Raw genomic sequence first — 27500 nt, 5'->3', positions numbered from 1 at the left:
TCCAACAGGAACGCCCGGTTTTGTTTTGGTTGTGCTTTTCATATTGGCTATGAAGGGGGGTTGGTAGTAATCTCACCTCCGTGCCAACTGGTTTCTGGTGAGATATTTCTCTGGTGTCACCTTATTCATTATATTCGGTGAAGCCCTATATCCATAGGGTGCCCAATGGTCCACGCCGTCATTATGACGGTACCCCATATATCTATGAGGAGTTTCCCTGTTCGCCATCAGGGACGTGCCAGTTTGCAGTGGGTCCTGCAACTGTGCGTGTGAGCTGCTCTTTGTCCGATCTTTCTTACAAAACCTGTTCGATATGGGTGACCCTGCAGAGATTGTCTCTCTATCGACATAGCTTTTGTAGTCATTAAGATTCTCAATCCTATCCACCACGTCAAGGTGTCAACTCTCAATTTCAGAGCCGAGAGAAATAAATTAATTTTAAGAAAGAAAATAAGCCTTGCAAAGGTTAAGGATAATAATAAGAAATTTCAGTTAGAAATTAAAAATAGATTCGAAGCTCTAAGAACTAATGACACCGTGGAAGATATATATTTGAAATTAGTGAATATCATTAGAGAATCGGCGGAGAAGTTAGTTAGTTAAGGTTTATTCAACAAAATAAAATACAATTTATACATGCATATATACAAAATTTTTACAAAATTAGTTGTTGAAAAGGGAGAGCGTGAAGCAAAACTTATGGGGAATTGCTCTCCCTTTAAGGATTTTTTTTTTTTATTATTATCAGCTGAAAGAAACCTGCACAGCGAAGCTATAGCGATAATCCCATACCACACTCCTGGTCATATGGTCACTTCCCGAAGGTTGAGTGTGGTTGGAATTTTCCGCCAGAATTATCAGAAATTTAAAATTTCCGGCTCTGTGCAGGCATGCGCATTGTCGACCCCACCTCCCCCTCCCCACCCCTCCCTTCTTAGCCGGCTCGCCTGAGTCGTCACTTCTAAGCGCGGAAACGGACTGAGTGGTCTACCCGCTGCCGGCCTTTGGTTTTTTGCCGGTGAGTCTGTTTCCTGCTTGTTAATCAACTGATAGTTTCAGCACTTTCTGCATGGTTGCCGGTTTGTCCCATTCTTCGACCACCCTATTAGTGAACCAGTTGTTGCCTTCTTAAATCTATTTGGTCCGGTTTGTGCCCATTGCTGCGAGTCTGGTGGTGCGGAGGGAGGCGCCCCCGGGGGTCGTCTGGCCTCTTGGCGGCCCCATACCTCCGACCCTCAATGGTCCTCTAACGCCTCACGGCTTGCATCGTCAGGCCCTAGGCGTAGACTTTGACCTTATACGCTCGCAATTCGTCCCCGTCTCCAAGTCGTCCCTGGCAAACAACCCGGGTCCTCTTGGAGGACAGGGGGACGTGTCTTATGGTACGGAGTGTGGCGCCCCCGAGGGTCATCAGGCCTCTCGGCAGCCCCATACCTCCGACCATCAATGGTCCTCTAACGCCTCACGGCTTGCATCGTCAGGCCCTAGGCGTAGACTTTGACCTTATACGCTCGCAATCCGTCCCCGTCTCCGAGTCGTCCCTGGTAAACAACCCGGGTCCTCTCGGAGGACAGGGGGACGTGTCTTATGGTACGGAGTGTGGCGCCCCCGAGGGTCATCAGGCCTCTCGGCAGCCCCATACCTCCGACCATCAATGGTCCTCTAACGCCTCACGGCTTGCATCGTCAGGCCCTAGGCGTAGACTTTGACCTTTTCCACTCGTAATCCGTTCCCCATACGTCTTCGGGTCGTCCGTGGTAAGAACCCGGGCCTCTCGGAGGACAGGGGGACGTGTCTTATGATACGGAGGGTGGCGCTCCTGAGGGTCATCAGGCCTCTCGGCAGCCCCATACCTTCCGACCATCAATGGTCCTCTAACGCCTCACGGCTTGCTTCGTCAGACCCTAAGCGTGGACTTTGACCTCTTCCGTCGTCCGACGTCTCCGGGTCGTCCGTGGGTGGGCGGCCCGGGGACTCTTGGGGGACGGGGGGGGGACGTGTCGGGTGGTCCGGAGGGTGGCGCCCCTGGGGGTCGGCGGGCCTCTCGGCGGCCCCCGTGTCCCTGACCGTCGTGGCCCTCAAGCACCTTTCGGCTTGCCTTTTCGGGCGGATCCGTGAGCCCACCTTCCTCCCGGAGCCGCTCACGTAGACCCAACAGGAAGTCCCGCTCGAGAAAGAGTTCTATCTCTCCCAAGAGGCCTAGGACGCTCAGCTCGTCCACACCCTCCACATCCCGGTCACGGCACCACCCTCCTTTCGTCCCTGATAGGCCCCGTCTTCGACTCTGCCCTATCTCGCTATCCGGCCTTTCAGGCCGCGCAGACCAGAGCACCCCCCCCCCTCCAGAGCAGCCTTCTAACGAGCCTCCGGCTCTGGCCCCCTCTCCCACACACTCTCCTGGTCCTTCCCTCCGCCCCACCGCGCCGGCGGCGGGTATAGGACTGAAAGGCCCCTCTCATGAGGAACCTCCCCCCCCATCAGACAATCGTCGGGTTGGGGGACGGGGTGGAGGACCACCTCCGATTATCTTTACCTTATCCTCCTACCACGACGGACTCTTACGAGATCCGCCCCTTCTCATGGTATGACCTTACATAATCCCCCTTGTGTAGCGGCGAGGGATTTTATTCAGCAAAGATGGTGTCTCGCCTGTTGGAAACGCTCTTCAGTACGGGGTCCTCTCATCACCTGAATGACATCATTTGACGTCTCAATCTGGACTCCGCCCTACTAGGCTGTCCAGGCACCCAGGAAATGACACCTCGCTATATCACAATGTGATCCTGTGACGTCAGTGATCCTTTGAAGTCACTATATGATTCTTGGATGTCACGATGTGTTTGTGACATCACGATGCAATCCTATGACCCCGTGATGTGATCCTGTGACGTCACGTGATGCTGTGACATCACAATGTGACCCTGTGACGTCGTGATGTAACCCTGTGGCATCACGATGTGACCATGTGACATCACTAATTCTGTAACATTACTGTATGGTCCAGTGGAATTACAATGAAAACATATGACGTCACGATGGCGGTCCTGTGACGTCATTTTGTTGGTGTCGTCACGATATGATTACATGATGCCACGATGTGATAATAGTTCACGATGTGATCAGGTAACGTCAATATGCGATAAAGTGATGTCACGGTGTGATAAAATGACGTCATTATGTGATAAAATGACGTCACGATGTAATCCTATGACGTCAGTTTGTGTCCCTGTAACGTCACGAGGCGATCTTATGACGCCATGATTAAATCCGGTGACGTCACAGTATAATCACATGATGTCACTAGGTATTAAACATATGGAAGTCAGCTCGTGGGTGATGAGACGTCACAAACTGTCATAGCATACTATTGGATGAGGACGCTCGCCACGGGCTTCGAGGACTTTCCGCAGGAAGACTTGGGGTGAGTTGGATACATACCGAGGGTCCAGGCCCGTCTTAGCGGGAGACGCTCAGGGAACGTCTTCATCCAGGACGAAGCCTCTTGACTAACGCCCACGGACGAGGTCGCTCGGAAACTACCTCGGCCTCGCATATATGTTGTTATACGTTCTACAATCGATTTTGTGACTTCACTACACCCTCCGGGGATCGGAACCCACCTTGCCCTACTAATTTTATTCTCTTTACCATATCATTGTACCAGACTCCCTTTCGGACTCTCGCTTACCCCGAGGATCTTCACGAAACTAGTGAGAGTGGTAGGCGTACGCTGGACGGAAGCAAGCGTCTCCACACTCATGTACCTAGACGGCTAGTTGATGCATTTGCCCACCGGGGAGGGTGCATCGGCCGACATCTCGGTGGCTCTGAGAGTGTTGGCGGACGTGGAGTTCAGGGTGGACTGGGACGGGTCTGCCCTCACTCCCACACAGAGACTTTATTGGCTCGGGATTGAGTGGGACACAGTCGGCGCTCTTCGGGTGCTCCACTGCGCCAAGAGAGTGTGCTTCTCTCACACGTTCTCCCGCCTTCGGTGTGGGGGGGGGGGTGCCTCAACTTCGCGACCCCGGCCCTTCCACTGAGCCGCTTGGGGTGCCGACGGCTGGTACGGGAGGTCGACAGGAGCATACTGCTCCTCCCGCGCGACCTACCCGGGCCGGTACCCTCAGCACTCCACAGCTTGTTGCGTCCCTGGCTTCGGTCGGGGGTCCTACGCCGGTCGGTCCCATAGTCCCCGCCCCCACCTCGAATGGCAGGAGCGGCGGACGCCTCGGACATGGGGTGGGGCTTCCAGTCGAGCTGGAGACATCAAGCTTGCCGGAGATGGTCGGAAGATAAAGTAGAAGGTCACTACACATCAACCTTCGGGAGCTGATAGTGGTGAAAGAATGACTCGAGCGACACCCCGAATTCTCCTGCATGAGCGTCCGCTTGGACATAGACAATGTGACGGCAGTACAGTGCGTGCAGAGGCAAGGTACGGCCCGACCAGGTCCACTCCTAGCCCTGTCGGAAGACATCTTCGCCGAGGCATCACGCAGGGCCATATCACTCTCGGCGAAGTATGTTCCGGGCCGGGAGAACGACTGGGCGGACGCTCTATCCAGGTTTCAGGAGACCTCCGTGGTGTGGCAACTACGCCCACAAGTGTTCGAGTCGCTCTCCCTCCGCTACGGCACCCCAGAGGTGGACCTGTTTGCCTCCCCAAACACGACCCAGCTCCCCCTCTACCTCACCTGCATCCAAAGGACACGCACAGGAGGCCCAGACGCCTTCACGGAGGACTGGAACAGCTGGAAGTACGTATTCATTTTCCTCCTCCAGCGACACCGGTCCTCCTGAAGGTGATGCAGACCCTCAGGTCCTTCAAGGGTCAGGTCCTCCTGATAGCTCCCTACTAGCCAACCCAGCCGTGGTTCGGGGAGCTAATGAGATGGGGCCCTTCTACTGGGGTCAGCCTGCCTAGCCAACAGCCTTACCGCGCCTCTCCAAGCGTCACTCCAACTTGATACTTGGAGTTTCTACGGGGAGCTCTCAGCCAACTCTTCTCTACAGAGGCAGCAGACAAGATGCTCAGAGCTCACCTTCCGTCGTCAGTGCGGCAGTGTGGGTCCTGCTGACGGAGATTCCGGAACTGCCTTCGGAGACACGCGATGGTGACCATCTCCGCCAGCACGGTTCTGGACTTCCTGACTTGGCTGGCTGACTCCACCAACAGGGCACCGGCGACTATCTTGCCTCACTATACAGCCCTCACTGATCCGCTACGCTTTGGCATGAACATCCGAGTGCCACAGAGGGCGCGAACCCTCCTAATGAAGGGGATCAGCGCCTCGAGTGAGCCGAGACATCAACCGGTCCTGGCCTGGTCCTTGCATCGTCTTCTGCAGTACCTGGCGTTCGAAAGGGCCATTATGGAGGAAGAACACTTCCCTCAACGTGTCGTCTTTCTGCTCGCCTTGACTACGGACTACAGGGCTTCACAGCTGGCGGCAATCACCCGCCACCCGTCTTTCTCCAAACTGGAGGAGGACAGCTCGGCCCTAACCCTCTCTCCATCACCAACATTCCTGGCCAGGAACGGCCGAGCGGACGACATGATTGGCCCTCTCAGAATACAATCCTTCCGGGAGGGAGGACGCCCACAACAGCTGCGCCCGTCCGTGCGTTCGAAGACTACGTGGAGTACACGGAAGAGATTTCTGAGGATCATCTCTTCTACAACTCGAAATTTAGGATTCCCCTAACCCCGAGGTCCCGGGCGCACCTGCTTTGCCGCATTTTGGAGAGAGACGAACCGGGCCATGCCCCGCACGCCCACAGCATCAGGGACTTCGTGGCATCGCTGGCGTTTCTCCGCACCCACTCTGGAGCGGGTGCGGGACCTAGGGGCTGGACATCGACGACTCCCTTGGGGACACGGTGTCTCTACCACTCGGTCACCCCTGTCCCATGTGTCGCCATGGAAACGGCTCCACCCCTCTCATCTCATAAAAAAAAGGGGGGTGGAGGGGGCAAAGGGCGACCGAGGAGTGGGGAGGGGCCCAGGAACCGCTGAACAGGATACGATTTTCGTATAATTTACGCATTGCGTGAACAGTGCAATGTTGTGCATGTTACATTCGTCGGTGTGGGTACTTGACGTTTCTTTTCTCCCCTCTACTGAGTGATAAAATGAATAAGTCTCCCATAGGAAAGACACACGTAATAACGGTTTGAATCAGGCTTCACCTCTCCTCCCACCTGTCCTCGTCTCATGCATAGCTTCGCTGTGCAGGTTTCTTTCAGCCGATAATATTTCTTTGTCGCGGCTCGTGCCGCTTAAATTGTTTTTATCGGCTTAAGAAACCTGCACAAATTTAGGGTCCCTCCCTCCTCCCACAGGCGAAGCCTTCATTTCTCATTGAAGTGACGACTCAGGCGAGCCGGCTAAAAAGGGAGGGGTGGGGAGGGGGAGGTGGGGTCGACAATGCGCATGCCTGCACAGAGCCGGGAATTTTAAATTTCTGATGATTCTGGCGGAAAATTCCAACCACACTCAATCTTTGGGAAGTGGCCATATGACCAGGAGTGTGGTATGGGATTATCGCTATAGCTTCGCTGTGCAGGTTTCTTAAGCCGATAAAAACAATTTAAGCAGCACGAACCGCGACAAAGAAATATTTTTGTTACATGTTAGTATGATACATACATACACATATACGCATATACACACATATATACACATATATACATATATACACATATATACATATATACATATATATATATATATATATATATATATATATATATATATATATACACACACACACACAATGAGATGCGACACGACGCCCGCTAACTCCGAACTCACGTAGGAATCGGGGTCACGTGCGAGCATCGCATCTTGTGGGGGTCAGGTGAGAGGTGAGAGGTCAGGTCGATTGTTGACGGGACGATAATTGCTTACTGCGCGGATCCGGGTCACCGTCACCTGAAAAAAAAAAAAAAAAAAAAAAAAAGAGAGCGGCAGACTTGGGCGGTACATGACAGTTTCTCCATGAATACAATCATGAAATGGACCTGAAATGTTCAATATACTAATACTTATAGATTAATGACTTTTTTCAATATCGTTTGAATTTTGATAAACATTTTGTCTTAGGTAATTCCTTTTCAAGTTTATTCCATGTGTTAACACCTATAATAGATAAGCATTGGCCTTTTTTGGTTGTTCTGTATTGAGTTTTAAAGAAGTCGTTTGTATGCCTAGTCGCATATCGAGTTTCGTAAGTTGAGTAAAATTTCAATATGTTTTGATTCATTTGTATATTGTAGATTTGGTGCATAACAATGGCAGTTTTGTACTTTATTAAGTCCTTGAATTTCAGTAGATTTAGTTTTTCAAATAAATTATTTGTATGTTCTAAACGACCTACATTGCAGATTATACGCAGTGCCTTTTTTTTTTAGAGGTAATTATGCGTTGAAGATTAGTTTGATAAGTACTACCCCAAATTTCTGAACAATAGTTTAGGTATGGTAGTAGTAGACTACAGTAAATGGTACGTAGGGTGTTTTTATCGGGGATATTTCTCATTTTATGCATTATTCCTAAATTTTTGGACATCTTATTGATCACGTGATTTATATGATGTTTCCAATTAAGTTGATCGTCTAAATACACGCCTAGGAATTTACTGACGGACGCTTTTTCAATAATTTCGTTGTTTATTTTGATCGGCTTAGTGCTTTCATTATTTTGTAGAAAAGCAGGTAGTTAGTTTTTGATACGTTTAAGGATAGTTTATTGGCTGAAAACCAGTTGGATAGCTGACACAATCCTTCATTAATTGTCTTGATCAGTTTGTCGGAATTTATATCGGAGCATAGAATGGCGGTATCGTCGGCGAACAGTATAAATTTCATAAGGTTGGATACATTTGTAATGTCATTAATGTATAGTAAGAATAGTTTGGGTCCTAGAACTGAACCTTGAGGTACTCCGCATGTAACTGGTAGAATATATGATCTTTCTTCCTCAACGGCTACATATTGTTTCCTGTTTTTTAGATAACTTTTTAACCAGTCATTAACCTTACCTCTTAGCCCATAGTATGCGGCCTTTCGAATTAGGATTTCATGATTCACTGTGTCAAATGCCTTTTTTAGATAAATAAATATGCCGTCTGTCTTTTTCTTTTGTTTTATATTGTTAGTTATCTCTTCAATTAATTCCATTACTGCTGTTGACGTTGAAAGATTTCGTTGAAATCCATATTGACTATGGTAAATGACGTCATTTTTTTTTTTTTTTTTTTTTTTTTTTTTTTTTAGAAATGAGTTGAGGCGAATTGTGAATAACTTCTCAAGGATTTTGGAAAACTGTGGTAATAGTGAAATTGGTCTATAGTTATTATAACTTGATTTGTCGGCTGATTTGAATATCGGTATTACTTTTGCTATTTTCATTACATCTGGAAAGTAGGAAGTACAAAAAACATTAGAGAAAACAAATACTCCCAAGCTACAAATGACCTAATTAAAAGAAGAAGGACCACGCAGATCAAAAGCAGGAGAGACGAAATAGAAAGAGTAGAACTAAACAAGCTTATCAACAAAAGGCAGAGATTCGAGAAAAGAAAGAGAAACATGGATGAAATAGAGAAAACTATTCGGAAGGGTAAAAGTATTAAAATGGCCGAGCGCAAGCATGCTTTAGGAAGCAGCAAATGATAATTTTGAAAGATTGAAATGGAGAAATAATTAAATGTAGAGACAAAGTGGTAAAAAGAGTAGAAGAATTTTACCAAGAGCTTTACTCGTCGAAGACCGTAGTTGAATCAGTAAATTCATGTGTAGACGTTAGTAGTGTACCAGAGATTACAAAGGAAGAAGTAGAATTTGCTCTAAAAACTATGAAACGAGGAAAAGCACCTGGGGAAGATGGTAAATCGATAGATCTGTTGAAAGACGCAGGGAAATTAGTTCATATTAAATTAGCTGAGCTGTACACCCAGTGCTTACGTCAAGAAAGCGTTCCTGATGCGTGGTGCAATGTTGTAGTGATTTTGCTTCATAATAAAGGAGACCAAAAGGACCTTAGTATCTATCGACCGATTAGCTTGCTATCAAATGTATATAAAGTATTCTCCAAGATCCTTACAAATAGACTAGGTCAAGTTTTAAATGGAAACCAACCGAGAGAACAGGTAGACTTTAGGAGCGGAGATTCGACCCTAGACCATTTGCAGACGATAAACCAACTAATCGAGAAAACGACAAAATACAATATACCTTTGTGTCTAGCTTTTGTAGACTACAAGAAGGCCTTTGACTCGGTAGAATAAATAGCAATACTAAACTCGCTACGCAAGCAGGGTACAAACGAACAGATCGTAAAAGTTTTAGAAAAGATTTATGCGAAAGGTACCGCTATAATTCGACTACGTAAAGATACAGAGAAGATCAAGACCGAGAAAGGAGTACGGCAAGGCGATACAATTTCACCGAAATTATTTACAGCTTGCTTGGAAGATATTTTCAGAAGATTGAGTTGGGAAAAGAAAGGTTTAAAGATTAATGGCGAATATTTGAACCATCTAAGTTTTGCGGATGACATTATTTTTATTTCAGAAAGAGCAGAAGACTTGCAAGATATGCTGAGTGATCTAAACAAGGAAAGTGTCAAAGTAGGTTTAAAAATGAATAAAATTAAAACCAAAGTAAGGCTCAATACGAAAGTTCAAAGTAAAGAGATTGTAATTGATGATGAGAGTCTTGAGGAAGTTGAAGAATATATTTAGGCCAGATGGTGAAAGTGACGAAAGATCATGATAATGAAATAAAAAGACGCATTACAATTGGTTGGAAAGTGTTCGGTAAGTATAATAAGATCCTGAGAGGCTCTCTATCTTTATGTTTGAAACTTAAAGTTTACAATCAATGCATTCTACCAGCAATAATCTACGGGTGTGAGACTTGGAAACTAACGAAGACAATGGAAACAAAACTAAGGAGAGCACAGAGGAGAATGGAAAGATCAATGATGGGAATAACGTTGAGAGACCGAAAGAGAGCAAGTTGCGTGAGAGAGCAGACTAGAGTGAAAGATATTGTAGAGGCAGTAAAAGAAAGTGGAATTGGGCAGGTAAGTTAGTGCGAACGACTGATGAGCGATGGAGCAAGTGTGTTACTGAGTGGACGCCGCGATATGGGAAGGGTGGAAGAGGGAGACCAGACAGAAGGTGGAGAGACGAGATCGAGAAGTTTGCAGGAGTGACGTGGCAGAGGATGGCGCGGTCGTGTGAATCATGGAATGCTATGAAGGAGGCCTTTGTTCAGCAGTGGATTCAGGATGGCTGATTTTATTGATTGATTTGATACGACAATAGATCAGATGATGGTGTAATAACACTGTACAACAAATTTCAGGATTAAGAAAAAAACATAGTTCTCATGTGCGTTTTATTATGAAGTTCAGTGTGCTGAATTCAAATTTGATAACAAAAATTTCATGCCACGTCACAATTTTTTGTAAATCGCTGTTTTAATAATTATGCAATTAATAGAGATTTCCAAGGTTCCATAAATGTATTTTGCTCCCAAAGTCAGATTAAATGTCTTCATTGTATTTATTTAATTAATATATAATGAATCGGCATGTTTGTTAGCTTTATATGATGTATTAACCTACAATCTATTATTTACTTCTTCTTTTATAAGACGTCTCAGGCGTGTCACGCTTCAGGTTCCAACAGAAGTCAGCCAGCATAGCAGGGCTCCATTTTCCCTTGTACCTGTTTTCCATTGACGCTATATCTTGATGGAACCTCTCTCCATGTTCATCACTCACATCTGCTGCATTCTCTGGGAAGAAGGACAGATGAGAATGAAGAAAGTGTATCTTCAGTGACATATTGCATCCGAGATCTTGGTAGCATTTGATTAGCCTCTCCACTTTACGCTCTCACTGGGACTCTTGGTGCTTTCCCAGAAGCCATTTGCATACATCTTTGAATGCATGCTAGGCCGCTAGCTCAGGTTCTTTAATCTTGGCATCACTAATTTTAGGGAAGATCCCTTTGAGATACTGGAAACATGGCTTGTTATGTTGCAGTGCTTTGGTAAATTGCTTCATTAGGCCTAGTTTTATATGCAGTGGTGGCAAAATGATTTACTCCTTCTTAACTAGTGGCTCATGAATTACATTATGGCATCCAAGCGTCATAGATTCCCGAGATGGCCATTCTGAGCGTATATAATGTTCTGATCTGGCCCTACTGTCCCATTTGCAAAGAAAGTACATAAATTTGGTGTATCCAGTTTGTAGCCCATTAAGTATGGCTACTACTTTCAAGTCTGCACAAATTAACCACTCATGCTCTTTGTAACTTATGCGGTCTAGAATAAAAGCAAGGTTCTCATATGTCTCTCTTAAAATGACTGAGTAAGCAACTGGAACTGAAGGCATGGTGTTCCCAATGTGCAACAGAACTGCTTTTATGAATAGCCTCCACTCATTGGGTTCATAGGACAGCTCAAGGGCACTGAATAGGCCTCTGATATCATTACAATAAGTCAAGTTGTTTTCCAAAGTGAAGAAATCCTGTAGATTTGCAGAACGCTTCCTAAATACTGTAATTCGAGCTTCTTCATCCAACAGGTGCCATTGTTGCAAACGTGAGGCCAGGAGTTCACTCTGTTGCTTAGTAAGTGTTAGATCACGAACTAGATCATTGAGTTCTGGTTGGGTGATGAGGTGTGGTTTCTTATCAGATTCAAGTTGTGTCGTATACGTTGCATCTTGAGATTCTGAATCGTCTGAGTTGCTCGTGTCATCGCTTGGTAGTTCAGAGGGCGGCTGTGGTACAGGAATATCACTTGAATGTAGAACTGGGCGAATAGCAGACTGAAGATCTGGATACACGATAGATTTCTTGCCTTTTCTGTTGCGACCTGCAGGAAAATAAAATAAAATCAGACTAAAAATGGATACTATTGGTTGTGATCACGTGCAAAAATAGTGGAAGTGCAACTTATTATGTATTTCGATCTTTTTTATTGATACATCTCTTGAAAATATATATAAAAACAGTAAAAAATAAACACTGAACACCCACCTTTAATATCCGTTAAGCAGAAGTAGCAATCTGTTGAGTGGTCCTTTGGCTCCCTCCAGACCATTGGTACGCCAAACATGAGGCCAGTCCCTTTGCCTTTCACCCAGGCAGAAAGGGAACTTGTACACCTGACACAACATATGTGAGGTGCCCCGCTTTTGTCCTGGTCACCCACTTTACATCCAAAGTACAGCTCATAAAGTTTCTTTACACGTTGAGTCAACTGTCTCTTGTATTGCCTTAATGTAACTGATCCACATATATAACAAAACTTGTCTGGCGAATTCTTGCATTCTCTAGGCATCTTAACTCTGTATCCTGTTAAGAAAAAAAACACATAGCTATGTGAAAAATTATATAAATGGTAAAAGCAACAAAAAATACCGTTCAGATAGACATTGCGGGCACTGCTATTTACGAAGAACTGGAGGGTCACAGAAAGAAACGGATGTTATATTCGTGATCTACGCAAAAATAACTCTAGAAAAGGATAGTCTCATTTCCGTTTTTTTTCATTGTTATACAGTGTAATTAATGAATAGACCAGCGCCACTGGTGTCTTCGGAGTCGTGCTTGTCTCGCATTTTCTTAGTTGTTGGTTCGAATCCTGCACTTCTCTCCGATTCCCAGCAATGCTTGTCATACACCCCATGGGTTCCCAAACCGCATCATAGGTCAAAGGTCAGGACTTAGGTCGCAGCTGCGCGCCTACTGGCGTAGTCTCCTCACCTAAAATACCAGCGTTAGGGATGCCTTTGTTCCAGCTGCAAGAGAAAGAGACATGAAAATACTCAAAATACATCGTATTTGATAATGAGATAATAATAATAAAAACAAAAACAACATTCTATTATGATGGAAAAAAAAACCCAGTAGCTTTCAACGACCATGCATAAAGGTAGAAGAAAAACATTGGAGTCTCATGAATTCTGGAAAAACAAAGAAAATAAAAAGGAAGCAAAGAGCGAGAATATTAGAAAAAGGCAAGTAGAATAGGAAAAAAAAAAAATAAAAAAAAAAACGGAACAAGGAAACGATGGTATACGCTTCTAAACATTCACCTGAACTTGAAGTTATAGTAAACATAAACAAAGATGGCAGACATTCGACTTGAAGTTCCGGCAGAAAACTCTGTATTAGAAGTTCTATACGATGGCACGGAATTACACCAACAGTTAGTATATTCACACACGTATTATAGTTCGTATTATAATGACTTAGAGGTGAATATGGTGTATTTGTAAGTAGTTATTTAGAGCAATGCCAATGGACTTGACAACGTTCCATAAGACCATAGGCATAGGCATCAGAAGTAAACTCTCCGCTTTCTTTCCATTGCTTTACTTTCTAGTTTCTCATTTCATCTTGATTTCGCATCGGTTATCTGGAATATTGGCTTCATGGCCATGGGGAATCTAGAATTATTTGTATCCATCTACTATCGTTAGTCAGAGCAAGCACCAAAAAATGTCCACCTTTTCCTACTCTAGCTAGATCAACATGAAAATGGAATTCCTGATATTTGAGCTGAAGTAGTTCTCATGGGATGCAGAAAGTCACTCTTAGTACAATGCAAATTGAATTATCCATCTAGCTGTCCTAGTTCCCAAGATATTGAATTTTGAATTGTACCAAATCAGGTCTACTTTGTCCCTGGAAATCAGGCAAAAGTGTGTAGCCAAGTCCATATATGTAACATTGTTTGTAACAACACTTTTGGAAATATAGTGCCAAGTTGACCTGAGAGGTTCGCAGTGCCCTAGACTTTGTTTTTCAAGCATCGGAAACTTGGGAGAACTACAAAATAACTATTTACTATTACCTTGATTAGCCAATATGGTGGCTCAAGGAATGACGTATCAACAAGTACAGTTATTCATACAATGTTCAATAGCAAGATATCACTGGATTATACTACCTTACATTAGGATAGAGTATCAGTATAGAGCATGATTAACCCATATTGCCCGGAGCACATATGTGAACAAAGGATTTGCTATGCGTTCATAAAAACAATGGATACAATGGCCCATACACTCACATTTTAATTTTATTTACAAATGTACTTGTTATTAAACATAATATGGATGATTATACATCAAAATAAAGCTTAGAGTCTGTATTTTCTTTTGATGAAAAGGAAACTAAGAAAAATTAACATGAATGATAAAAAAAATATTAAATATGACACTAAATCTGGAAAAGAAAACATACATTTTATGTAACTGACTCTGGAGGGAAAGTACTTACATTTATTTGAAGGCAGTGATGATTAGAGGCTTGTAGAGTGTTTGTACTTTACTTGGATGAAAATACATGGTGCTTGAAGAAGCAATCTATGCAAAATCCACTGTCACATTTAGGACAGTACCTGCGGGATCGTACACGCTTGCTATGGTCCCCAACACACACTCTCTCTTTACCATCTGGCACCTGTTTCAGCTCATGTACACTCACTGCATGTACTGAATGTGATGGAGACGATATTGATGTTGTTATATTTCTGCTTTCCTGAATCTGCTCTTGAGTACGTCGCCTCTTCAGGAATTTTGGAGGAGAAACATTTTTAACAAGGTCCCTTATGACAGAGTTCATGAACTGGAGCCTTGTTAGAATAGGTCTCTGGGATGTATTCTTCTTGTACAGAATATAGCTGTTGAGAGTAGCTGTGCCAAACAGAGAAAAGGCAGCTTTAGTCGTCCATTTGATGGTCTTTCTCTCTGCAAGATAGGTGTAGAGCTGGGTATCCTTCAGATCGACGCCACCCATTACTTGATTATAATCAGCAACAATACAAGGCAACTCCTTTTCAGGTTTCCTCTCTCTCTTTACAGTAGTGTAGCCACCTTTGGTAACTGTTGACAGGAGTACAGGAGTCTTTTTTCCATCTCTATAGGCAACACACAGTAAAGGTCCTTTCCTCCGCTGTGATACATCATGGTTTTCTAATTTTTCCTTTACTGCTTCCTGTGGCAGGCCTTTCCTGTTTGTTCTCACAGTCCCTGTTGCTGTTGTCTGCTTTTCCCAGAGATCTAAAAAAAGTTTGGGCGAGGAGAAATAGTTATCTAGGCCCAAATGATATCCACGATGCAGGAGGTCTGCCTGGGTCAGTAGGCGCATCACTAGGTCATATGTTGCACCTTCTACACTCTTGGAGAACCCTTTGTACAGTTCAAATGTCACAGTATAGCCTGTTGCTGCCTCACACAAGCACCATAACTTCAGACCAAAACGAGCATGGCGCTTATTAGGCATATACTGGCGTAAGTGAGGAGTTTCACCTCGATACCCAATGATACTTTCGTCAATTGAGATGGCCCTCTCAGGATTATAATGGGCTTTGAATGCTTTTATAAAATGATCCAGTAGTGGTTGCACTTTATACAACTTGTATGCAGGGTCTTGCTGGTCAGGCATCTTACTATTATCACTGAAGTGCAAGAATTTCAGGAGAAGTTCAAAACGCCCCCTACTAAAATTGGTTCCAAACCATGGTGTGGCCATAGAAAGATCTGAGGTGTTCCAGTAGGATTTGATAGTAGGTTTTCTTACAATCCCCATATTTAGAATAACTGCCAGAAATGCATATAACTCTTCCACTGATGTCTTACCTTGCTTCAACCAAAGATGTACAAGAGACCTGGGTTTGTTTATCCTTCAAACATGGTTTGTTACTTTGAACCCACTGACCTGCATACCTGTTAGTCTCCGTAGCAATTCCATTCATGAATTGCACGTTGAAAAAAAGTTTGAAATACTCCACAGGCTTGCTTGGCATCAGTTTTAGGGGGATGCTTGAGCCCACTAACACCTGTAAAAGGCACTGTTGCAGGGCCTGGATCATTTCCTGGGACAAGCATCCATTCATCTGCTCCACTGGACAACACTGCACTTCTATCATCACCATCACTTTGACATTGACTTGCACTACGCGTATCACAACTCGCATCACCTTCATCATCACTAGATTCTTCCTCACTTGTAAGGCACTCATCCATTGGAAACACTTGAAAGGAATCAGAAAGTTGAAAGACAATTTCGTCTTCACCACTAAAACACGCAGACGCCATGACTTTTGCAATGAGGCCGTCTTATATTTGCCTATTTGAAAGGTATTACGCACTGTATAACAATATCTATTATAAGTATTGTTCCTCAGATACTTATCTATTTTTCTATAACAATTTTTTTTCTGATTACGGCACTAATCACAAGAAAAAAAATGGGCAAAATATGTAAACGTTTGCGACGCACTTTGACCAGGAAAGCGAATGTGCCGCTACTGCTGATAAGATTGAATTTATAAGCCACCCTGTGATTGGTTGGCTGGACCACCTGGTGGAAATGATAGGCCAATGGTTGGTCTAGATACATCAAGTCTCGGCTCGGTGTAAACAAAGACGAATATCTTTAAGAAGCGCGAAATTTAAACGGAGCCGAAATATCGTCATTACGACTCTGTCGAACAAACCGATATCTTGGCTCTGTGTCCGATATGGGTTAAGCATTCAAAGATGATTTGACGGACACGTCTGCATCGGCGGCCGAAATGCCACAATACGTTTGACGTTGTCGTTACCCGACCTGATAGAAAAAACTCATTTTCACTTATGATTTCTCAGCTCTCCTGTGATACCCTGCCCTGGTTTTGGCATCAGAATAATCTGTGAGGCTAGTAGTTTCTGTTTATTTGGGTCTTTGCCCATTTATTGGAGTTTTCTAGCTCATTTTTCTCGTTGAAAAAAAAAAAAATCAATTTACTGCTGAATGCAGGCTGCCATGTTTTTTTCATATTTCTAAGTACCGATATGTAACTGATGATGTGATTGGTTGAAATTTACTATGATCGTAGTAAGATACACTCGCGCGATATTTTTATGAATTAAATTTCCCATGATATGTAAATGTGGCCATTTGAATGGCATGCGCATAAAATGATGTGCTGTTGGCAGATGCCATAGACAGTGGGGCCTCTAGCGGTGTTTGACCTAGCTACCTACTAAGACCTGAAGTCTAAACAGCTTATTTTCTTCTCAATCAAAGGTTCGACTTATTAGTGTATAATTATGATATTGTTTTAAAAGTGCACAATTAAGCAATATAATAATAACTAGACCACCCGTGACCCGTTGGGTCAAATGAAATTTTAAATGATATGTTGTTAATAAAATGGTCAATAAAATCTTTATTAAGACAATGCTCTTTTCAGTAGATGAAGGCAGTGACTTGATTAGTTATAAGAAGTGAAATGCAGAAGATTGTGGCGTCATGTCGTCGTTGCTTGGAACACTATATATCATATGATTTGTATGGTTCGTAATATTTTGATAAACTCGTTATGCCTCAGGAGTTGGCTATACTTTTAAATACTGAATATGAAAATTATATAAGTATATATAGATAGATATATATATGTATGTTGGGTCAAATAGAATTTTAAAAGATACGTTGTTATAAGAAGTGAAATGCCGAAGAGTGTTACATCATGCTGTTGTTGCTTGGAACACTACGCATCATATAATGTGACGCCATGTCTCTTCTTGTGATTGGCTGGTCCTCAGTCGTGACGTCATATCTCTTCTTCTGCTTGGCTGGTCCTCAGTCGTGACATCATATCTCTTCTTCTGATTGGCTGGTCCTCATTTGTGACATCATATCTCTTCTTCTGATTGGCTGGTCCTCAGTCGTGACGTCATATCTCTTCTTCTGATTGGCTGGTCCTCAGTCGTGATGTCATATCTCTTCTTCTGATTGGCTGGGTGACAGTTTCAAGCAAGCAAGATAACAAACAAGATTATCAGAATTTTATAAGTATATAGATGAAATTATTAATTTTGTAAATTAGAATACATCAATACAGTGTCCATTTTTCTAGTTGGAAATAGAAAAAATAAATATTTATATTGCTAAAAGTGTCTTCTTGACTAGTACAGTAGCACATAAAACAGTAGACCAATCATAACCACAATTGCAAGAGGGGCTTTCCCTCCGTTAGTAAGTGCATACCCCATAGGTGGTAAGGTTAGGTTTGGTTGGTTATATTAGGTTAAGTTCCACAAAGCATGGTTTTTCCTAATGTTTCTTGTGTGTTTCATTTAAATTTTGCCCCTAATTTGTGCTTCCCTACTTAAAAACCCTGCCTACCCATTGGCTCCCCATTATTGTAGGGGAGGTAATGGGAGTCAGATTTGAAACACATAAAACTCTAGGAATAACCATGTACTATGGAAAAATACCTTAGTTGTACACTTCTAAAAACCTATGATAATTATTAAGTCTGGAGGTTTTGCTCCTTTGACCTCTCAGAGGGATACATTTTAACTTAGCTTGAGGTAAAAAACCCTCAGATTCCCCTGCCCCAATGGGATGCATATTACTCTATTGTTCCTGTCTTGGGCAACCTGTAGTCAGACTGAATTCTTAAGATACCTTACAATAAAGGCATCGGTGTCTGAAATACAAGGAACTGAATACCATTACCATAAGTTTTATATCCCAAAATCTATAAATAAACATACACATGAGATAGGACATCATTTGGTAAAAATTTAGAATGACACAAGCATGGTGGCAATCTTATTAATATATTTTGGCTGTTTGAGAGCCAGAAGTTCCTCTTCATTTCTAGCACATAGAATCCCATAGATTTTGTCCTCAACAACTGTTGTGATTATTTTTCTGTTTTTATCTTCTGGTTTGTGACTGAGAGATTGGTGTTCATCATAAGGATCATCATCATCACCATCATCGTCCTTCTCTTTCCCTCTCTTGATCACTCTTCCTGGAATCTTCCTCATCTGGGACATACTGTGCAGAATCTTATTTTCTTCCTGCTGGATGATGACAGAGTCACCTGTCCATTTCTCAATTTCCCAAGCCTGGGGATTCTATTTCATGGTGAGCTTTTAGTATGACATATAAATACTTAGGATGTGACATCACACTTTTTTTATGAAATGCAGAGGGTGGTGATGTCATGCATTTTCTTATGCTTGAGAATCCCAGGTTGTGAAACACTACAAATTACAAGGAATTAAAGTTCCACCTTTCATTACATGCATATTTTTATGATATAATCTAAGATATACATGAAGTATAAATATATATATATATATATATATATATATATATATATATACATATATATACATATAAGCAATCACATCACCGTGATACAAAAATGCAAAATAACCACAGGAGAAAGGAAGCTTGTAGACAGTAAGTACTTTCGTATATTACATCTTCAGACTAAATGACAGAGATACAGAGTTGGGTTTAAATATAGGTATCAGGTGCAACCATAGGGGGGAAGGGGGGAGATAATACAATGTGAGGAGGGGGGATGACCTTACCCCTATCGACCTGACCAACACATAAGGCTCAATCTGGCAGAAAGATCTCGGTGACCATTTGGGTTACCAATTTATCACATTTAAAATGACCATAGCTGAAGTTTATATTTTTGTCAAACGTGCCTGATATTAAGCAGAAAGAAATATAATAGAATCCTGCTTAATATCAGGCACATTTGACAAAAATATAAACTTAAGCTATGGTCATTTTAAATGTGATAAATTGGTAACCCAAATGGTCACCGAGATCTTTCTGCCAGATTGAGCCTTATGTGTTGGTCAGGTCGATAGGGGTAAGGTCATCCGCCCTCCTCACATTGTATTGTCTCCCCCCTTCCCCCCTATGGTTGCACCTGATACTTATAATTAAACCCAACTCTGTATCTTTGTCATTTAGTCTGAAGATGTAATATACGAAAGTACTTACTGTCTACAAGCTTCCTTTCTCCTGTGGTTATTTTGCATATATATATATATATATATATATATATTATATATATATATATATATATATATATATATATATATATATATATATATATATGCAAAATAACCACATATTATATATATATATATATATATATATATATATATATATACTGTATATATATATATATATACATACATACATATACCAAGGCTTTTTCCCCCTTCCAAGGGAGGTAGCCAAAAAGGGAAATGCATAAAAACACTCCCACCCATTTCATCCCTAAATACACTCCACACCCCTCCCACCCTCCCTCTCATCTGAGCACTTCCTGGATGACGGGTCATCCCTGCACCCTGCCCACTGCCCTGGGTCAGAAGCAGTGTCGCAAGACACAGCACATCCACAGCAAGGCCGCTTCATTTAATCGGCGACCCCCCCTCTCCGTCCCCCCTTGCATATAAGGAGAGGACGGGGAGAAATCCCTTCGGGCTGCATCAAAATTTACTCACACATACTACCCCACCCCCCACCCCCCGCCCATTCCTCCTCATGCAATCACAACATCATCCATATACAACCATTCTCCACTCACCTCTGTCTTCCGTCCTCTCCCTTCCTTCCTCAACCGACATTCCCCTCTTCCCCAAAGCCCCCTTCACCCCATCCATCCACCTCATCCTAGGACGTCCCCTCATGTTCACTCCCTCCACATCTGCCTTCCATACCTCTTTTACTAGTCTTTCTTCACTCATTCTTTCCATGTGTCCAAACCATCCTAATATTCTTTCATCAACCCTATCTCCCAAATCCTTTTTCACCCCTGTTCTCCTCCTCACCTCCTCATTTCTCACTCTATTCAGCCTAGTAACCCCCACCATACTTCTCAGACACCTCATCTCAAACACATTCAAACTCCTTCTCTCTTCTTCTCTTATGTTCCACGTTTCTGCCCCATACAGTGCTGTTGGCACAATCACTCCTTCATACAGTCTCCTATTCGCATCCATTCCCAAATGTCTATTCCTCATTACACTCTTTAATCCACCAAGGCATTTACTCGCTTCTCTCAATCTACATTCTACCTCCACCTTCACTCCACCTTTTCCTGCTACACTTGCACCCAAGTATCTAAAACTATCCACTTCCTCCAGTCGCTCTCCCTTAATGTTCACTTCCAGTCTACTGCCACTTTCACCCCTTGTACATCTCATCACCTTACTTTTACCCACATTTATCTTTAGCTTTCTTCTATCACATACTCTCCCAAACTCTGCCACCAGCTTCCTCAATCCCTCCTCTGACCCTGCCACAAGCGCAGTGTCGTCCGCAAACAACAGCTGGCTCACCTCCCACTTTTCTCCATTTTCTTTAACCATCTCCAATCCCTGACTCACTACCCTAGCATTCACCTCTCGCACCACCCCATCCATGTATAAGTTGAACAGCCAGGGCGACATAACGCATCCCTGACGAAGTCCCACCTTTACTTCAAACCACTCACTCTCTCCATTTCTAATCCTGACACAAGCACTACTACTCTCATAAAAACTCTTGACAGCTCCCAAAAGCTTTCCTCCTATCCCATAAATCTGCATAACCTCCCACAGTGCCTTTCTGTCTACCCTATCATAAGCCTTTTCCAGATCCATAAAAGCCCAAAAAACATCCTTCCCCTTTCCTATAGCTTTCTCACATATCTGTCTTACCACAAAGATCTGATCTACACAACCTCTACCTGTCCTAAATCCACACTGTTCCTCACCAATTACTCCCTCTGTTCCTCTCCTAATCCTCTCAATTAAGATCCTCCCATAAGCCTTCCCTACTACACTCAACAGGCTAATCCCTCTGAAATTACTACATTCACACTTGTCCCCTTTTCCCTTGTAAAGAGGAACTATACAGGCACTTCTCCAGTCCTCCGGTACTCTACCCTCTCTCCAGCAAACATTAAATAACCTCACCAACTATATATATATATATATATATATATATATATATATACACATATATATATATTATATATATATATATATATATAATATATATATATATATACAGGTAAACGTCGACTTACGATGGCATTAGGTTTCGATAGAGCCATCGTAAGACGATCTCATCGTAAGTCGATCCCCACTCTGTTCCGTGGTCACTGTACCTAGCCTACCTGTATATTAACCACCAGAGATACTGAATATAGCCTATTAAACATGTACAGTAGTTTATTTAATTATTTTTATCCTTTTTACCATATTCAAACACTATAATATGTATTTTCAGTACGGACTTAAATCTCGCGGGCAGCAGCCAATGCCAGCCGTATGACGTGACGTAATAATACTCGCATCATAAAATATAGTCACCGTTTATATCGATCGTTCTCTCTTTCACCCGCGAATTTTGAAAACCACAGAGAATGAATCATTTGAGAGAATGTAAAAACACAGGGGCGACTACAATAAATATAATCAAGACGCCTACGTGTGCGGCACCGTATGGAAGGGGTTAAATTATCATATCGTCGTCGTCGTCGTCGTCATCGTAAAGTCGAACAATCGTAAGTCGCGACCATCGTAAGTCGACGTTTACCTGTATATCTTTTCTATGTTACGCACTAATGTGCGGTCGTCTGGATGCAGATTTCCGAGTAGGATACTGAAGTCCATGGTGTTTTCCTCTAGACGTCTTTCGGCTCTAATTAGCCATCTTCAGGAGGTGTTGTCTGGTTGAATTGTTGACAGAGAATGACGCGGTTTGATCGTGTGGCGGTATATATCGGCGGAGAGCGGAGTGCCCAAACAAGAGGACATAATCGCAGTTCCCTCCTTACACCCGAATTGAGGGCTGCTGCCCTAGAACTTAAGAATAACGACCAGATCGTGATCCGCAGAGCAGACAAATCCTCAACTTTCGTTATTCTCAACAAAGAGGACTACCTTTCCAAAATGGCTTCCATCCTGAACGACCCCACCAAATTCAAAAGAATTTCCAGAAACCCCACCAATGACATCAAGACAAAACTCAACCGCTTAATTCGGGAAAACAACAACTCTAGCACAACAAAGCTCCCCTTGATAGAAGGTGACCATAAGCTTGGTTATGCTTACGGAAATGTGAAGACCCACAAGAATCGACATCCCCTTCGCCCAATCATCAGCCAGACGCCATCAGTCACCTACAAGCTCGCTAAGCGCCTCAACGCACTATTATCTCCGTTTGTCCCTGCCTCCTTCAGCCTGAAGTCTTCAGAAGAATTTCTCGATATCCTGAAGACAGCCCGACCTTCCAACATAATGGCATCGATGGATGTTGAAAGTCTTTTTACGAACATTTCTACTGACGAAACTATAGACTTCATATGCCAACGCTTGTACCACCCGGAACAGAAAATCGCAATTCCAGAGAACACACTTCGCCTGCTACTACAGGCATGCACCAAAGAAGTTCCCTTCTACGGGCCCGATGGCAACATGTACGTGCAATGTGACGGCGTTGCCATGGGATCACCTCTGGGAGTGCTCTTCGCCAACTTTTATATGGGTCATATTGAAGAAGAGATATTCTGGCAGCAGCACCATCTAAAACCAGAAATCTACGCAAGATACGTGGACGATATTTTCATCAGTGGCAACACAGAAGAAGAAGTCGTGAACTTAATTTCCAAGTTCAAAACAAATTCCTGTCTCAACTTCACCCACGAGATAGAACAACACAGCAAGCTCCCTTTCCTCGACATTTTGGTCCGTCGTGAAGCCGCTTCCTTTTCTACGGAAGTTTATACCAAATCCACCAATCTCGGATTTTGCCTTAACGGTGCAAGCGAGTGTCCTGAGCGGTATCGACGCAGCGTCATCAACGCCTTCGTCAAAAGAGCCCTCACCCACTGCTCAATATGGACCGCCACCAACGCAGAGCTCAAGAGAATAACCCAGCTTCTCAGCAACAACAATTACCCCATCCAAGAAATAGATAGTGTTATCCGGCATCGACTGAACACCTTTATGCACCAACAAGAACAACAGACAGTTACACAAAACATAAAACTCTTTTACAGTGCTACTATGTCTTCAGCCTACAGGGATGACGAGAAAGCCATCAAAAATATAATTTATAAGAATGTCACACCCACCGACCCTTCTTCAAAAATCGACCTCGTCATCTACTACAAAACAAGAAGAACATCCAAGTTAGTTGTCAAGAATAGCTGCCTCCCTAAGACAAGTGAAATACAGGAGGTGAACGTCGTGTACCAACATACTTGCTCGAGTGGTGACTGCAGTCGCCTAAATTCTCGGTACATTGGCGTCACCACTACAACACTGTCTAAGAGAATTTCAGCACATCTGCAGGACGGCGCCATAAGAAGACACCATATGGAAGGCACCACCGCCATCATTGAAAGAAACAATGACACCAGAAGACTAAAGATGACAGAAGCGGTGCTAATTTACAATCAAAAACCCGCTATTAATATACAACAGCAACCTGAAACGTCGTTACCAACGAGAAGACAGAGGATGCACCCCGCGCGCTGATTGGCGGGCGGACGTTTGGGCACTCCGCTCTCCGCCGATATATACCGCCACACGATCAAACCGCGTCATTCTCTGTCAACAATTCAACCAGACAACACCTCCTGAAGATGGCTAATTAGAGCCGAAAGACGTCTAGAGGAAAACACCATGGACTTCAGTATCCTACTCGGAAATCTGCATCCAGACGACCGCACATTAGTGCGTAACATAGAAAAGATATTCTATAAACAGAATAATGCTATCTCAGCTGTTGACTTTAACAACGCATGCATTATTAACGGCCTACTTCCAAAATATATATATATATATATATATATATATATATATATATATATTTGTGTGTGTGTGTGTATTTACCTAGTTGTATTTTATGGGAAGGGGAGCTATGCTCTTGGGGTCCCGTCTTTATATCTCATTTTATCTAAACTATTTTTAAATTCATGTATTATTTTTGCATACACTACTTTCTCATCTAACTTGTTCCAAATGTCTATTACTCTGTGAGGAAAGCTATTCTTTTTCAGATCTCTTCTTTAGCTGTCTTTCTTGATTTTCTTTCCGTGTCCTCTTGTATTTCTTTCATCCCATTTTATTAGATCCTCTCTATCAATAATTTCTATGCCTTTCATGATTCTGTAAATAGTTATCAAATCTCCTCACTCTCTTCTTTACTCTAGTGTCTGTAGCTCAAGTTTTGCTAGTCTCTCTTCATATGATAGTTTTGAGAGTGTTGGTGCCAATTTTGTAATTGCTCTTTGTATTCTTTCAAGTTTTGTTATACATTTTTTTGTATTTGGTGACCACATTGTTGCTGCATATTCCAATCTTGGTCTTATCAAAGTGATTAATATTTTCTTCATCCAGGTATGTAAATGCCACTTTGATTGTTCTTATTAAATTATAAGTTTCTCCAAAAATCTTGTTTATATGTTTCTCAGGTGACAGATTGTTCATAACAATGACTCCCAGGTCCTTCTCATTTTCTACTTTTTTTTATTCCTTCTTCTCCCAATTTATATGATCCTTCTATTCTTTTTTTGCTTTTTCCAAATTCCATTATACTACACTTTTCGGTATTGAACTCCATCTCCCACTTCCTACTCCATTCCCATACTTTATTGAGATCGCTGTGTAGTATCTCACAATCTTCTTCCGTGTTCACTTTTTTTTAACAGTTTTGCGTCATCTGCAAAGAAGCTTATGTAACTTTCAATTTCTTTATCCATATCACTAATATATATAGCAAACATTATTGGGGCCAGAACTGTTCCTTGTGGAACACCGCTTATTACTTCATCCCAGTTAGAGTGTTTGTCTCTTATCACTACTCTCATTTTTCTTTCTTGCAAGAAGTCTTCCATCCATTTAAGCAGTTTGCCCTGTATTCCTCCTTCAGTTTCTAATTTCTTAAGTAACTTCTTATGTGGTACTTTGTCAAAAGCTCTTTTTAGGTCTAGAAATGCACAATCAGCCCATCCATCTCTTTCTTGTATTATATCTGTTAGCCTTGAATAGAAACATATTAAATTGGTGATGCATGATCGTCCTTGTCTGAATCCAAACTGCCTTGGATTTAGTATGTTTTTTTTTTCTAAATACTTTACCCATATACTTTTGATAATTCTTTCACAGATTTTTGCTATTGTACTTGTTAGAGAGAGTGGTCTATAGTTTGTAGGGTCCTCTTTATTTCCTCCTTTGTATATAGGTACTATATTTGCTCTTTTCCAATCTTTCGGAACTTTTCCTTCTCTCAAGGAACTGTTTATTATGCTTTGTATTTTGTCTGCCAGTTCATTTCTGCATTCTTTCAAAATCCAGTTTGCTATTTCATCTGGTCCATGCGATTTTCTGACATCAAGATTACTCAAGTGTGTTAATATTTCATTCTTTGTTACTTCTATTTCTTTCATAGGAGGGACTTTCTCTTCCCATTCAATCTCTCCAGGTTGTATGTTCTCCCTTGTAAACACTGATTTAAAATGCTTGTTCATAATTTCTGACATTTCTATTTCCTCTGTGTATTCAGCTCCTCCTTGTCGTAATTTCTCTAATTCTTGTTTGTTTTTCAGTTTGTTGTTTGCAAATCTGTAAAATAGTTTTGGTTGATCTTTACATTTTTCTATGACATCTTTTTCATATTTTCTTTTTTCGTCTCTGCACACTTGTACATATTCATTTCTATAACTAGTATATATTTTCCATTTTTCAGGTCTTTTGTTTTTCTACATTTGGTCCAAGCTTTAGCTTTTTTGTCTTTTAACTTCCTACAACTTTTTTTGTACCAGCACTTTACATATTCTTTTTCTTGTTTTTGTCTTGGGACATACTTTTCCACTCCTTTTTTTATAAATTTTCGTCAAAATATTCCATTTCTCTTCTACTGTTGTATCTTGTTTGTGTATTCTTTCCCAGTTTTCATTTTGAAAAAATTCTCTTATTTTATCAAAATTTGTTTTTTCATACTTCAATCTTCCTTTTCTATATTGTTCATTTCTTTTTATGTATTTTTTCGCATTTAGTTCTAGTTCTATCAATATGTGGTCACTTTTACTTATTGGTGCCTGGTATTCTATCTTTTCCACTATTTCAGGTTCTGATGTGATTATTAGGTCTAGTCTCAATAGTTCTTCATTTCTATACCTAGTGTTCTCTTGAATCCATTGTGTCATTGTGTGGTCAATAATCACCTCAAGTAGAACATTTCCCCATGAGTCTTCTCCGCCCTTTACGGTCATCTCTTCCCAGCAGACTTCTTTACAATTAAAGTCGCCCATCATAACTATTCTTCCTCCATCTTCCATTATCTTATTTAATGTTATTCTTGTGTCTTCTAACATACTTTTATGTTCACTCTTTTCCCACGAGGCTGTTTTTGGGGGCACGTAGTTTATTACAAACTTTCTGCTCTTCTTATCTCTGTCTTGTACTTCTATCATAATCATCTCTACTCTATTCATTCCATATGTGACACTCTTCACATTTGTATCCTTAGTCAGGAACATAACTCCACCCCTTTGTTTTATCTCTCTGTTTCTAATCCAATAATTATATGCATTGTGTCCTATGCTGTTGTCTCTACAATTTCCATTATGTCCGGTTCTTTTTCTTTCAGATA

At 42.2% G+C, this 27500-nt stretch overlaps 2 protein-coding genes across 3 annotated transcripts in view; one reads left to right on the top strand and one right to left on the bottom strand.

The window, feature by feature from the left end:
• LOC143029909 (uncharacterized) overlaps window positions 1-13006 on the bottom strand; it is a 31530-nt gene extending 18524 nt beyond the window's left edge. The window contains exons 1-2 of the mRNA XM_076193110.1: window positions 12066-13006; window positions 11582-11901 (exon numbers count right to left, since the gene is read on the bottom strand). Of these exons, the coding sequence (XP_076049225.1) occupies window positions 11582-11901; window positions 12066-12369 (624 nt within the window). The 5' untranslated portion in view covers window positions 12370-13006. The remainder of the gene's footprint in view (window positions 1-11581; window positions 11902-12065) is intronic.
• Window positions 13007-13094: 88 nt separating this feature from the next.
• MED17 (mediator complex subunit 17) overlaps window positions 13095-27500 on the top strand; it is a 52665-nt gene continuing 38259 nt past the window's right edge. Inside the window, exon 1 of one of the 2 annotated variants that reach the window (XM_076188256.1) lies at window positions 13095-13239. In XM_076188256.1, the coding sequence (XP_076044371.1) occupies window positions 13160-13239 (80 nt within the window). In that variant the 5' untranslated portion in view covers window positions 13095-13159. Of the gene's footprint in view, window positions 13240-17359; window positions 17378-27500 lie in introns of those variants that run through there. The other variant, XM_076188264.1, reaches the window with a different exon arrangement.

This window comes from Oratosquilla oratoria, chromosome 1 (genome assembly GCF_046742065.1).
Source record: "Oratosquilla oratoria isolate Oo_2021 chromosome 1, ASM4674206v1, whole genome shotgun sequence".
NCBI lineage: Eukaryota > Metazoa > Arthropoda > Malacostraca > Stomatopoda > Squillidae > Oratosquilla > Oratosquilla oratoria.
The sequence above is the reverse complement of the archived record's forward strand: the minus strand, read 5'-3'. Positions and strand labels throughout refer to the sequence as shown.